Below are 14,792 nucleotides of genomic sequence, written 5' to 3'. Positions count from 1 at the left end.
TTAAAACTTTTTTTTCCCCCCTGAAAGAAGTGAGGAGTAACTAAATAAAAGTGAAATAATAAGATGTTCCATGGTTGTATCATACATTTATTTTGTCTTGTAGCTGGTGTGTCTTTTTGACCCTCTTATCTAAATTACAGCGATCACTAACCCTCCCCGGCTCTGTCGGTGCACTGCTGATGTGTCTGTGCGCTTGCTTTGTTTTGTAGACTGGCTCACGGAGTGATCCCTCATCCCCGTTGGACTTTGGTTCTGTGGTGCAGATGGAGCGTAGGACTCGGGTGTCTGGGCCGGAGTGAGCGAAGCCCGAGGCCCAAGATGGAGAAGAAACGACGAAAGAAATGAAAGCCTCTTTTCAGGCCAAACCACAAAAGGCCATGAAATTTAACTTTTATTTACCTTGGACTAGACTGTAAAATGGCTGATCAGTAATGTTTCAGCTTTTAGCCGAAACAAAAATTAACTTATAATCAAGGAAGAAAAAAGTGCGATTTGAATTTATGCGATTTTATGACCATATTCACTCATGACCATGAAGCTTGTCCACATCTGGCTGCTTCTGCTGGTGGTTTTGCTCTGTGGGAAGAAACATCTGGGTGACAGACTGGAAAAGAAATCTTTTGAAAAGGCCCCATGCCCTGGCTGTTCCCACCTGACCTTGAAGGTGGAGTTCTCCTCAACAGTTGTGGAATATGGTAATGATATTATTTTAAATGTTAGGGACTTCCCCCCAACCCCGATGTGGTTTTTTTTTTTTCAGATTTATTGTAAACATTAGCTTTTGCCAAAAGCAATAAATTTCGAATGGGCTGAGTGCGTAGTGTTTGGATATTAATTCTGCTGAAGTTTGTTTTTCCAGTATAATTAGCTTATATTAAGGAGGGAAATTGACATTCTGAATTATTTCCCTAAAACTGGATTCCTTGGAACAGATGTCATTGTAGCTGGTGAGGGTGGGGACTTTGGAGGGGCTGAAAGTTTATGTGACCAGTTGTGGATAACTAAGCAATTAGTCTTATATAATCGGCTCTGCATTTTGTTACTGTTTTCAGTGAAATAAAACTGAGCCTTCGCTTCTCTGAATTCCTTCTTCCTGTTTGAAAACCTAGCATGCCTTTCTCTGCCATACACTCAAATTTCTGTTAATGTTTGGTTTTTGAAAAATAGCTCAGGTATCTGATTCTAAGTGATGTGTCCTGTGATCAGTGGGGTTCATCCACATCGTTTTAACTCAAAGCTCTGGAAACTGCCATCCAGGGTGTTTAAACTAGTCTCTTTGTTTACTCCTCTTTCTACTAGGTTTTATGATATGTAAGCTTTCTTTTACCAGGGAAGTTTTAGATTAAGTATAATCTTATGTCATAATATAGGTACGTAAATTCTCACTTTTATTTTGTGGTCATTGATTGCAGAGTATATCGTGGCTTTCAATGGGTACTTTACAGCCAAAGCTAGAAATTCATTTATTTCAAGCGCCCTGAAGAGCAGTGCAATCGACAACTGGAGAATTATACCTCGAAACAATCCATCCAGTGACTACCCTAGTGATTTTGAGGTGATTCAGATAAAAGAAAAACAGAAAGCGGGGCTGCTAACACTTGAAGATCATCCAAACATCAAACGGGTAACACCCCAACGGAAAGTCTTTCGTTCCCTCAAGTATACGGAGTGTGAGTACTGTGACCTTGGGCTGGTCTGTATCCATCTCTGCTGCGCTGGGAATAGAGGGAGGATATGCGCTTTCACACGTGGCAGAATTTGAAAAGCAGCACAGAGAACATTCCTGTCCCTCCATCTAGTTTCGTCAGTCGTGAACATTTTCCTGGCAGGAATTTAAAAAACCAAAAAGAGACTTCGTGCTTCTGATAGAAACAAATAATGAAAGTTTGCAGTAGAGGGTGATGTTTATCTCTGTCGTGTGGGAAGTGATTTTCACCAGGTTCCTCTCAAAGCGTGCAGGCTTTGAGGCCCTGACGCCCCTTCACACTCTGAAACGACGACGGTGTCTTTGAGTCTCCTTTTTATTTGCATGTTGCTTCTTTCAGCGCATGTTTTTATTTTTGAAGGCATCTCGCAAAACCCATCTTCTTTGGGTTTCATTTTGCTTTTCTCAGACCCTCCCCACCGCGCACCGTCGCGCCTCTGCTGGGCTTGTTTAAGCTGGGAGCTGGCAGGTGCAGGGATGGAAGGAGTTTGCTGAGTCCCTTTCAGCTCCAGGGCTTACTCTCCTAGTCCTTACAACTCGCGCCTGTCGGGATAAGTTTATCCTCAGATGACAAGTTGCATATTATTGCATAATATTTTCCAAAGCAAATGTATTACCAAAGGAAAGGGTTTTTTTTCCCCATTTGACATAAACTGGGGCAACAAATTGCTAGTTCCATTACCGTTTATTGTCATTTCTTTCATTAGGTGGAAAAAGAAGATTTTGCTTTTCTTTTTTTGTCTGTCATATACTAGGCCTGAGAGCCTCTGAGGTTTCAAAAACACCCAGGGGACAAGCCTGACTAATTTGCATCCTGTGACAGCCAGTTCGAGTGTCAGCTGTGGAATTCAGGTGTCTGACTTCGCAGAGCTCTCTCTCTGCTAGTCCACGTTTCGTGGTGCTTTTTCTCTTTGAAAAGCAATAATCTCAGAGCAATCCAGGAAGATAAAAGCAAACCAAAACTTGTACAGTTAGCCAAATTATATAAATTGTGCCTTTTTTATTTTTTAATCTTAAAGAGCTGCAGAATATTTTAGGAAACAGAGAAGGGCTGGTTTTAGCACAGGAAGCGTAGGGGCTCATGGTTGGGGTTCCCTTCTGTATCTTCTCCACCATGGTTGTCAGATGCTGTGCTCGACAGCCCGTAAGGAAATAGTCTGTATCTCCTTCTTGTTAGCCATGACCTTCTGTGGTAAGCAAGTCTTCTTTAAGCTTCAGTGCTTCTCATCCAGAAAATGGAGATAATACCACCTACCTCAGAGTTCTTACAAAGGTAAAAGGAAGTAGTGCGTGTGAAGAGAGCTTAGCAGATTTCTTAGGCTGTTGTGAGCAGACATTAAATGTTCATTTTTTTGGAATTCCCTGGCGGTCCAGTGGTTAGGACTCCATACTTTTACTGCTGGGGCCCGGGTTCAATCCCTGGTTGGGGAACTAACATCCCGAATACCACGTGGCACGGCCAAAAAAACAAAGTTCATTTTTTCTGTGGCTCTGTTGTTCGAAGGCTTTGCTTTATTTTGGGTTGGAATCTGTCACACTCTGGATCCCATCCCTGGTCTCTCCATGGGCCATAAGACAGAGCTAACCTGAGTTCCACCAGACAGCACTGCAGGGTATTTCAGGGCTATCCTGGTGTCCTTAACAGCTCCTTCTCTCCAGGATAATAAAAATATCCAGTTCTTCCAGGGGTTCCTCTTGTATGACCTGGCCTCAAGTCCCCTCACCACTTTAATTGCTTTTCCTTGAATACTACCTGTTTTCTCTTAACGAGTGAAGCCAGAGTTGAATGCAGTCCTTTGGTTGCAGTCCCGTCTGCTGAAAGGAGAGCACAGCAGACCCATCCTTTGTTCGAATATTGTCCTTCAATTAGTGCCCAGGCTGTTGACCGAAGGAACAGAATCAACATGGGAGGTTCAGTATAGAATAATTTCAGTTGCACTGTGCAAATAATTACTTAATGGAATTGACATGACTGTATATTTTTCCCGGTCCCTGTACTTTCATGGGTGTAGCCTGGTGAGACCGGAAGAAAAGCTAAAGTAATTGGCTTTAGAAACAGAACCTCAGTGGTATTACAGATTTGCCCTTTAGAAACGGATTTGAAATATGGTTTTTTTTCTTCATTATAGCATGGTTTTTGAAAGGTAAAGGGACAACCCTGTGGTATTTCTTCTACTTTTTTCTTCCACTAAAAAAAAAAAAAAAAAGTATTTACAGATAGTAAAATCCATGCTTTTTTAGTGCACAGTTTGGCGAGTCTTGGTAAAAGTGTGCAGTCAGGTGCCCACCAGCAAAATCAAGATACAAGACAGTTCCATCACCCCCAGCAATCCCCCGAGTCCTCTGTTTTGCTTTTTGAAGGGTGACGTTCTAGCAGATACGCACGCTGAGGACGTTGGGCAGGTCACAGTAGGAGAAGGTCAGAGCGAGGTGTCCTGGGATCACACTGTAAACGGTGAAGCGTCACCATCACTTAGTGGACGTTTTCTTATACTCCGCCCTCCCCACCCAGCACACACACACTTCTGGTTCAGTGGGAATAGTGGCTGATGAAAAACCAGGCATTTCTTCGGTTTTAGTATCACAGTTGACTTTATTTCTTCAGAAATGATTCTCTTATCAGTCTTTCCCTGCCTTACATCGGTTAGAAAATTCCAGGTAAAGAACTATTCGGGAATAACGTGATGGCTAAGTAATATCCTCTGACTCTAGCCGCGTGGAGAAGCTCCTTCTGGCCGAGGGGAGGGAATATCACCACCCTGCAGAAGGGATTTCAGATGGGAGTCCTTGCACTGGGGGAGTGGCTGTTTCCCTGACAGGTACGTGTCCCCTGCGTTTCTGATCTTTCTCTCTCATGGCTGCAGCTGACCCCGCCGCGCCCTGCAACGAGACCCGCTGGAGCCAGAAGTGGCAGTCGTCCCGCCCCCTGCGCAGGGCCAGCCTCTCCCTGGGCTCCGGTTTCTGGCACGCCACCGGGAGACACTCGAGCAGACGGCTGCTCAGGGCCATCCCGCGCCAGGTCGCCCAGACGCTGCAGGCCGACGTGCTGTGGCAGATGGGCTACACAGGTGGGCCTGTCAGCCGGGGGGCCTCCCCTCCAGGGCCTCACGGGTCTGTCCTGCGGGTTGAGCTGGACGCAGTCAGCTGCCCCTCGTCTCTGGCTGCTGTTGTGGGGGCGTCTGCTTCTGTGGCTTTTCTCATTGTTTAGTCCTGTTCACTTTTTGTGTCTTATTTTCCTGTACTGTTTTTGAGGTTACAAGGAGTAGATTCTGGAGTGTTTCTTTCCTGTTGACACATGTGAACAGACACAGCACTGCTCCTGCCAGAGCTGACTGGCAGTCCAGCAGAGTTCTGTAATTTCCCAGGGAATGAGATCAAATCCAGAGATAGTTACCTTGATTTGGGCAGTCCCGTGAAATCGAACATGTCCCTCCTGTGTGGTGCCCCGTGTGCGGCATGGCTAAGTGATTGACTGTCGAGCTTGTTACCTTTTGTTTCAGAATAGGAAACAATAGTAACGACCATATCCTGAGAAATAAAACTCACAACCCATCAGATTTTTTTTCTTGCTGATACATCATGGCCGAAAATTCCTGTTTTAACTAATGTGAAGGTTTGGACCCTAAATATCAGCCCATGTTTCTGGCGCCTCATACCTCACAGTTTGTCTCAGTGTCTTTCCATTTCTCCTTGGCTTAGAGACCGTTACCTTAGAGAACCAAAGACCTTGCCTTACGGCGCCTCAGACTTAACACCCGGGGGCTGACATTTTATTAAATTACTGTCTCTTCTTGGTTTATCTTTTTAGGGGGAAAACTTCACAAAACAGAAGTTCTCTAATCATCAGAAAAGCATTTTTCCTTCCCCCCAAACCAGCTGGTTTCCAGTATTGTGTCTGCATTTTTAAAAAGTAAACAATACACTTGGTTGGTTAGCTCAGTGTAATTGATTATTTAACGTAGTATTGATACATAAATGCAACCCTCATGCCAAAAAGACATTACCTTTGTTACTTCTGTTAGTCTTTCAGTGAGTATCTTGTATTTTTTTCTACATGTTTTCTAGAATTCCTTGATCTAACAGCATGAGTCATGTTTCCCATCGGAACAGATGGCTTTGGGCCAGTATCTGAAGTAGACTTGTTATCGTAGAGAAGTGTGTAATGCAGTGGTTTTCCTTAAACTGTGGTTTTCCCTGCGTGTGGTGGGCAGCCCCTCTCTGCAGAGTTGCTGTCATTAGTGAGCAGCCCTGAGTCCTTGTCGGGGGTAGAAACGGCCCCGCCCTCCCGTAAGTGAGTGCTTTGTGCCGTCCTTAGCCCCGTGGGCCTCTCTGAGGAGATGAGGAGATGGAGACTTGGAGAAAATTGCCCAGAGGGGAAAATCGGTCATTGGTGGAGGATCGGGAGAGGTGGTTCCCCGCACCGCGCCCTCCCAGAGCTGGTGACGTTGAGGGGCGTCCGGAGGGACTCTCTGTGTGTCCCCAGGTCTTACTTAGCGGCAGGTGGTGGTATTCCCCTGCTGTCCCCTCCTCTCCTTAGCACCTGGCCTACTGTGTGCCCTCTGGGCAGGCTTTGGCCCTGGATCACCTGTCATTCTCTCTGGGTCCCAAAGAGGGAGGTATTTCATAAACGATGATTTCTCAAACGCGATTGTGCTTTCTTTTTGGCATAAGGTGCTAACGTAAGGGTTGCCGTTTTTGACACCGGGCTGAGTGAGAAGCATCCCCACTTCAAAAACGTGAAGGAGAGAACCAACTGGACCAACGAGCGAACCCTGGACGACGGTGGGTGGCTGATGTCCTGAGAACCTGAGGGGGTGTTTTCTGGTCACGGGCGGGCTTTGCATCACTCCCATCCTCCGTTTTATCAGCTGAGAGGGTACATTTCTGTGTAAATGCTTAAAACAGTCTGTGTACAACAGTTATCCAGACAGACCCAAGTTGTTTTGTGTCTTTTGGCAGCAGCTTTTCAGAGTAGGTCGGGAGGTGAGTGAGGAGAGAGTGACGCCTGGTGGAAGGGAACCTCCTTTTTGGGGGGAGAGCAGGAGCAGCTGCACCCCGAGGTGGGGCTGGCAAGGCCTGGGCTCTGAGTGGAGGCGCTGGAGAGGTGCTGGGGAGTCTGTGTCTCGGGCTCGGAGAATGAGCTCGTTTGAAATGCTGCATCTTGGCACACGTTGTATCAGCTGTGTTTCGTGCCTTTTTCCTTTCGGACAACAGGGCTGGGCCACGGCACGTTTGTGGCGGGTGTGATAGCCAGCATGAGGGAGTGCCAGGGGTTTGCTCCGGATGCAGAACTTCATATTTTCAGGGTCTTTACCAACAACCAGGTAGGTGTTTTGAGGACCCCTGAAACGTAAAGGGTTGATATTAAAATGTGAAAAGTCAAAACTCTAGAAAACGTGCTGGTTTAAAAGCAGCACCCGTCTGCGATGCTGAGCTGCGGCTGGCGTCCCCTGTGTGCCGTGCTGTCCCTCGCGTCCCTCCGCAGGGCGGCTTTGCCCTGCTCCCACCGCCCCCTTTGTCGGCCTCACTGGAACCCCAAAGACCCTGCTCCAAGGGGATTCCTTGACCTCCCGTTTCTCCTGTCCCGCCGGCTGGCCCAGGGTTCCTGTCCACCATGTCTCGGGCACACTTCCTTGTGCTTGAGAGAACAACCCCATGTTTGTGTTTGCTGCCCCTGCTGGACTGACCGCCTTGACGGTAGCCTCTGTGCCCAGCACCCAGTGTCGTGTAACGCGGATTTAGAAGCTTATTCCCTCCCTCTGCATTTGGAAACGTTACTGAAAAAAGGGAGAGTCCTAGTATTTATTAATTGTTAAAATTTAATTTTTGCATAGGTAATACATAGTTCAAAAACATCAAAAGGCAGCACAGGGATACTTCTCCCAACCCTGTCCCTGTCCGACAGGTTCTCACCTTACTTCCCCATGTTCCCTATGTGGTAGTTTCTTTTTTTCTCATACCCACTCCTCCTAGAATTTATTTTGCACATTCAAGCAAATATAAATATATTGTTTTATTTTTAAAAACCTTTAAAAAACATAATTCTTAATCATTATGTTGATTCTTTTTCCACTGTAAGGTTTTTTTTTTTTTTTTTTTTTTTTTTTTTTTTCTTTTTGCGGTATGCGGGCCTCTCACTGCTGTGGCCTCTCCCGTTGCGGAGCACAGGCTCCGGACGCGCAGGCCCAGCGGCCATGGCTCACGGGCCCAGCCACTCCGCGGCACATGGGATCCTCCCAGACCGGGGCACGAACCCGTATCCCCTGCATCGGCAGGCGGACTCTCAACCACTGCGCCACCAGGGAGGCCCTGTAAGGTTTTTTTTTTTTAACATTTTGTATTTATTCACATATTTTCAATTTCCAGTGCTCTTTATTTCTACCTGTAGATCTAAGTTTCCATATCACGTAATTTCCTTTCAGCATGAAGAGATGCTTTTAGTATTGCTTGTAATGCAGTCTAGTAGCTATGATTTCTCCCAGCTTTAGTTATCTGAAAATATCTTTATTTCATCTTTATTCTCAAAAAACTATTTTCACTGAATATAGAATTCTGGATTGAAAGTCTTTTCATTCCCTCCAGCGCTTATTTTATTGTTTTCTGTCATCTATTGTTTTCTACTCTAGGTTTAATTTTGTATCTTATAAAACACGTGAACGGTGATACACAAAGTAATTTAACTTTTTTGTAAGGAAACTATGAGAGAAATAATAACTATCAGAAGTAATTCTGTGAAATAACTTTCATTGATACCATTTATTCAGTCTATTTAGGAATAAAGAATATTAGACAAATACATTAAACTATTTAGAAACACTTAACTGAACAGACGTGTCTTAGGACAAGTCCTTTTATAAGGGGGGCAGCTAGAAGTTTGAGGTCTTCCCCGGCAGGCAGGCTGTGAGGTCAGGAAGGCGCTGGACGTGAGACCGGGCAGGACGGGACCCTGGGAACCTTGCCTCTCCCCAGAGTCCAGCCCCAAGGATTGGAAGCTCTGGGTGTAGTAGTTTACATCGCAGAGCATTTGTCGTTCTTGGGCTCTGTTTCTGAAGTTTAAGTGAATACTTCATGCTGCTGAGAATCTAGCATTTGGAGGCTTCCACTGCAACACCTAAAGGGCTGTTTTAACGACGGGCCAGGTCTCCTACACGTCCTGGTTCCTGGACGCCTTCAACTACGCCATCCTGAAGAGGATCGACGTGCTGAACCTCAGCATCGGGGGCCCCGACTTCATGGACCACCCGTTCGTTGACAAGGTGGGTCCTGCCCTGTGCGGAGGACGAGGCGTTTGGTGACGACCCCTGCTCTGCCTTGTGCCCCGCTTTGCTTCGTGTCTCGTGTGCTGCTGGCTAGTCACCCACCTGGTGACCACTCCGTGAGGATGTGAGCCGTGCTGACTCGTGTGGGAAGCAGCACGGGCTGCTGCGTTGCTTCGTGTCTAGTGTGCTGCTGGCTAGTCGCCCACCTGGTGACCACTCTGTGAGGATGTGAGCCGTGGTGACTTGGGTGGGAAGCAGCACGGGCTGCTGCGTTGCTTCCTCTCACCTGAGCACACGGCCTGTCTTTTCTGCATGTGCCTGGGAAGCCCGGGTCTGCTCTGTGTGCGTGGATCTGTGTCCCGGAGTCTGTCGTCTCTGGACATTCTGACTGCCAGCCATACCACGTCTGTACTGGCCTGGTGTTGCGCTTTCAGGGGGATCCCTTCTTTTTTTAGTTCTGTTTTTGGAAGTTGTGGTTATTTTTGAACAATTATATATTGATTAAGAGTGGTGTACTTTCATAAAGAAATGCTTGTTAATTTTGTAGGTGTGGGAATTAACAGCTAACAACGTCATCATGGTTTCTGCTATTGGCAATGATGGGCCTCTTTATGGGTAAGTACCCCTGATAGGAATAACCTTAGAGGTATTTTTTTCCTTGAAATAACTGAAAACCTGTTGTTCGTCTGTCTCTGTATCTTGCTATACCTGTTTATACCTGTCTAAAACTTTGTATTGTGGATATTTTCAGCACATACAAAAAAAACTTTGTAATGAATCTCATGTGCCCACTCACTCCAGCAGTTGCCAACTCAAGGCCGATTTTGTTTTTGTTTAATTTTTTGTTTTTTTAACTTCGCTGGAAATAGCAATTTGGAGGCCTAAAGTTTTTATTCTACTCTTTTTACCCCCAAAATCAATCAGGAAAGTAAATCTGTTAGAAATAAATGGATTCTACAGTATTTATTGAGACCCACTGTGCACAAGGCACAGGGGTAAAGAGGTAAATAAGTTGAGGTGCCTGCCTTTTTAGGAAAAATAAGGTACAGATACAAGGAGACTAAAATGAGGAGAAAGTGCAGGGTGGCATAACAGACACAGTGTCTGGGGGATTGAGGAGAAGGATCAGATAGGGAGGGACCAGAGAACAGTGTCACAGAAATGTCCCTTTGTGCCGGGTTACGGTGTATTAAAGTGGCTTGGAATGCGGGACATCAGTCACTGAATCACAGGCAGTAGTGAGCTTTTGTCTGGTTAGTGATACCAGTTTTCTTTCTGCTTACAGCTCCAGTTTTTATTCTGTAGATAATGTATATAAATAACCTCTTGTGCTGAAACACTTCTGCAGTGGGATGTCAGTCACCCCACTTTACCAGGCCCCTGGGACGTGTGTGGTTCAGGGCCCTGGCAGAGGGCTTAAAGTACCTGCAGAGGAAAGAGAGAACGTACAGAGCCTGCCTCGGCGTGCCCTGATCCAGAAGGAGAGCCACCTGGCATGGCTGTTTGCTCGTGCCTTCAGGAGCACACGCCCTGTCTTCAGGGACATCCTGGCCGTGCTGCTAGGGCAGAGCAGGCCGTCTTGAGCGCCCACGGAGCTCATCCAGGGTGGGGATTAGGCCGGACTCTGTGAAATTAATGATTCTATAGGTCAAAACCCGTGCACATTCGCAGTCATGGTTCCAGCCTGAGAGCTGTTCTGTCAGCGATCCCATCTCCTTGTAGGGCTCCAGGGTTGGGGATCTGGCTGGGTCCTCAGTCGTGTATGTTGTGACTCACAGGCATAAGTGGCGTAAACATGTCCCAGCTATAGTTCTGCCACGAAGAGCACCAGCTACTTAGTGACCTCACCCAGTTTCCATGTCTTCTCTTTCTAACGCTTCTCCCTTTGTCCCTCCCCCCACTTCTGACGTCCCCGCTCCAGGCCAGCCCTCAGCAGCTCAGCATCCCCAGGTTATCTGTCAGTTCCCCAGCCCAGCTCTCCCTGCACGGGGGACGTGGGGTGGCGGGGAGGGTGCAGGGTCGGAGCCAGGCACGTTTGCCCTGCCCTTGGGCTGTGGGGCCTTTGCTTCTCTGAGCCCTGGCCCCCTCGCCTGGCTCTGGAGGGCGCAACACCCGCCCGGGTTGGTGGCTGTGAGGATGAGGGTGAAATGAGACAGCCGAGGGAGAGCACCGCGAACACCGAGCCTCTGCCAGTGGCAGCTGTTCCTTTCTCTTCCTTTTTTCTGTGTTTCTGTTGTTAAAACATCGTCTAGCAGTTTCTTTAACTAAGGATCTGCAGTGGATCATTATTGCCTGATCAGATCTAAACTTTTCTCCTTGGTTTTCAAGGTCTCCCTGGAGTCTAGCCTCGAGTTGGCAAACATTTTCTGTAAAGGATCAGATAGTAACTAGTTAGTCTTTGTGGGCCACATGGTATGTTGCACCTACTCACCTGCCCTTGTAGTGTGAAGGCAGCATGGACGTGTAGACGAACGGGCGTGGCTGTGTCCGGGGGCCTGGTTCTGCAGCCGTTGCCTCACTTCCCGCTCCGCTGTGCACTCTTCCTCAGGGCAGGCTCCTCCTCCGGTCTCCATCACCAGATCCTGCTGCTGACGCCCCCCTCCCCCAAGCCTGCCTTTCTTTCCGTTCACACCAGCTCTTCCACATGCCATCCTGACTGCTTTGCACACACTGGTCACTCTTCTGAAATCCTGTGACTTCTGTGGGCGGTCACACGTGAGGGCTTCTAATCAAAGAGCTGCTCCTGCTTAGTGGGTCAGGGGGATCTTGGGAGAGGAAGCCCCGCTGTCAGACTCGTGTCTGCCCACAGAGCCCCACAGCATCTGGCGTCCGCCACTGCTGGGTCGGCTGGGGGTGGCATGCGGTCACCGTGGCCCAGCCTGAATGGGTGTGGCTTACTGCTGGGCCTCGGGTAGGGCTGGTCAGATGACAGTAATGCACTTGAAGAGCCCGGTTGTTTATCGGAGGCGTGGCGCTGCCCGACACGTCCCCACGGGTACCCCTTCTGGGAGCTCTCTGGGGTCTGGCACCCTTGATGCTTAGATTTCATGGTGCCAAGGGGTCTGCAGCTGCACTTCCCCCTTTTCAGCACCAACAAAGATCTTCTGATGCTTTCCCCTGGTTTTAAGGGTGTAGAGTGTAGGGATTGGCAGGTAGAGGCAGGGTGGGAAGGTGGTGGGTTTTGGTATCAACTTCACTGGGAATTCTGCCCCTGACTTCTGTCCTCATCTCTGCTCTTTGCTGTCCTAGAAATCTGTAAACTTTTACTGTCCGCCAATTAACACATCACTGTTGGTGCTTCTGAGCAGCCAGCTGGTAGCAAGCTGGCGGTGGGGAAGCGACGGAGGCGACGCCGGGGTCGGCCCCGCGTGGTTGAAACCGTGGTATCGTGCTGCTGCTGTCGCGTCAGCTGCTCGGGCTCAGTTGTGGTTCAGGAGTTCATTTGTGGTGGTGGAGCGGAAACAGATAAAGCTTGGAAGTGCAGTTCCATAACCGGTTGTTTCGTACTTTCACATAGTTCATCTTGACTTCCATCTTGACTCCGTAGTTTAAATGTTCGTGTCATTGCGGATCTACTGCCCTTGAAGTGCTGGGGAGAACCGCACGCTTTTTCACACGCATCCGTGTCTTCCCGCTGAGGAGCCCGGGGTTTCGGAGAGATGAGTGGTCCCCACGGTTCCCATGAGGAAGGGGGACAGCTGCCCGGGACCGGGGGAGAACTTTCACTTTCTGACGGTGGCAGGTGCACGTGTGTGGCTGCAGTTCCTTCCCAGAGGAGCCGGGGACTGAGCTGGGGGCGGGGGTGCTGCGCTCGCAGCAGTTGGGAGGTGGTGTACGGACGTGCACGCAGGTGACGGTGCTGGTCGTGGCCAGTCTTGTGAAGCTCGGAGGAAGGGGGCTCCTGCACGCCTGGCAGTAGTGAGGGGAGAAGAGAGTCTTGGGCCGGAGGGCGGTAAGTTGACAGGGAGGAGAGAGGGAGAGGAGGAGAGGACGTCCCAGGTGTGGGGAGACCACCGGGCCGGCAGAGGTGGCAGTGCCGGGCCAGCCCCTCACAGCCGCACGCGCCTCGCCACGGGAGAGCCTGCCGCGGGCTCCGACCGTTCTGGGGCTGCTCGCCCTTGTTTGAATCTTTCATTTAGAGTGGTTCCTCTCCCCCGCCTTTTGTGTCTTTTTCTTGCCTCGATGCAGCACTCTGAATAACCCTGCTGACCAGATGGATGTGATCGGAGTGGGCGGCATTGACTTTGAGGACAACATCGCCCGCTTCTCGTCGCGGGGAATGACCACCTGGGTAGGCACTGCTCCTTTAGTCCGGCATGCCCGCGGGAGCCGCGTGCGAGGGCCTCGGGGCTGTCTGTGAGCACGGAGAGAAAAGCAGCCTGGAGGCAGCCCGCCGCGAGGACGCGCTCTGGCGCCTTCCGTGTCTGCCATGTCCCCGTGGCCCAACGGGCAGGTGCCGGTTCTCACTGTGTTTCCCGGGTCCACTTCTTTTTAACTTGTTTCTGAGTAACTCGTCATTTAGGTCAGTTGGATTCATGTGCACTGGTCCTAACTGGTAGGAGGAGGACCAGCAGTCCTCCGTGCTGGGTGGGATGATTTTTTTGGCCTTGGGAAGCAGGAGAAGCCAGTGAGCACGGCTTAATATCAGCTCCGCTAATGTGGGAATGATTGCATTTAGCTGGAGAAAAAATTGAAATGACTCTAGCAAGGTAATTAGTTCAGCTGCGTGAGCTTTAATTATGTGGCCGACTCCTCCTCCCATCTGAGCAGAGCTGGGGTCGCTGGTGCTCCCTCGGGCGGCACTTGGGGACCCTGACCTGCCCTCCGTGTCCCCCTGCTGCTCCAACCCCCCTGCCATGTCCTCGGCCTTTATCGAGGCCTGTGTTTTGACGGCATTTTGAGAAACGTTCCTGAATAATCTGTGGAGCTGCAGGTGAAGACGTCTCTGCTCAGTGTCCCACATGTGAGGATCCAGAGTCCATTTATGCCTGATTTGCCGGGAAGGATTTTTTCACTTCTAATTGGTGTACTTCTTTCTTACAGAATATAACTCCTATTGTAATTCTCATTTTGCCCCAGTTTCTGGGAAGCTTGAGAGAGTTCTCAGTTAAACTCTTATCCCAGGTTACTTGTGCGGTTATATACTCACTGTTCTTAGTCATCTTTTCCCCTCTGGTGACAGATTGTAATATCCAGTCATGTCACGTACTTTTTTCCTTGTAAAGGAAAACGCTTCTTTTTTTTCCCTAATTTTTAATTTTAAATTTCTGATTTTTCTAGCATATTTCTAATTTTAAAATTATCTAGAAATAAATCAGTTTCCAGTTTTCAGCCTTGCATGTTAGCGAAATTTAAAACGTTCACTTTTAAAATGCTTTATGGCATTACTGTCATGCTGGTCATTACAAAACGCACCAAAAATAATTTTTATTTTGTACACTGTCATTTAAGCTTCTTCTGAATTGCAGTGAATTTCAGATGAAAACCAGCATTGTACTGAGGTTACAGTGTGTTTAGCTGACCCACGTTTCTGTTCTGGTTTTATTCACTCAGAACTGCACGTGGCCGTGTGCCAGTGTGTGTGCCGTGGTAGAGACCACCCTGCTTTTGTTTACAGGAGCTGCCAGGAGGCTATGGCCGCATGAAGCCTGACATTGTCACCTACGGCGCTGGCGTGAGGGGCTCCGGCGTGAAAGGCGGGTGCCGGGCGCTCTCGGGGACCAGCGTGGCTTCCCCAGTGGTGGCGGGCGCTGTCACCTTGCTGGTGAGGTGAGTGTGGCTCAGCTGGGAGGAGGTGGCGTCGGGACCAGTAAGGTCACCAGCTTGGC

General features: G+C 48.8%; 1 protein-coding gene across 1 annotated transcript in view; it reads left to right on the top strand.

The window, feature by feature from the left end:
* The first annotated feature begins 526 nt into the window (after nucleotides 1–526).
* The window catches only part of MBTPS1 (membrane bound transcription factor peptidase, site 1), a 38,122-nt gene continuing 23,856 nt past the window's right edge, over nucleotides 527–14,792 (top strand). Inside the window, exons 1-9 of the mRNA XM_060083721.1 lie at nucleotides 527–695; nucleotides 1,413–1,670; nucleotides 4,570–4,773; nucleotides 6,377–6,487; nucleotides 6,920–7,029; nucleotides 8,845–8,961; nucleotides 9,512–9,579; nucleotides 13,153–13,255; nucleotides 14,582–14,733. Of these exons, the coding sequence (XP_059939704.1) occupies nucleotides 527–695; nucleotides 1,413–1,670; nucleotides 4,570–4,773; nucleotides 6,377–6,487; nucleotides 6,920–7,029; nucleotides 8,845–8,961; nucleotides 9,512–9,579; nucleotides 13,153–13,255; nucleotides 14,582–14,733 (1,292 nt within the window). The remainder of the gene's footprint in view (nucleotides 696–1,412; nucleotides 1,671–4,569; nucleotides 4,774–6,376; nucleotides 6,488–6,919; nucleotides 7,030–8,844; nucleotides 8,962–9,511; nucleotides 9,580–13,152; nucleotides 13,256–14,581; nucleotides 14,734–14,792) is intronic.

Source organism: Mesoplodon densirostris, chromosome 19, assembly GCF_025265405.1.
Source record: "Mesoplodon densirostris isolate mMesDen1 chromosome 19, mMesDen1 primary haplotype, whole genome shotgun sequence".
NCBI classification, from domain to species: domain Eukaryota; kingdom Metazoa; phylum Chordata; class Mammalia; order Artiodactyla; family Ziphiidae; genus Mesoplodon; species Mesoplodon densirostris.
This window is presented reverse-complemented; position numbering and strand designations above follow the sequence as displayed.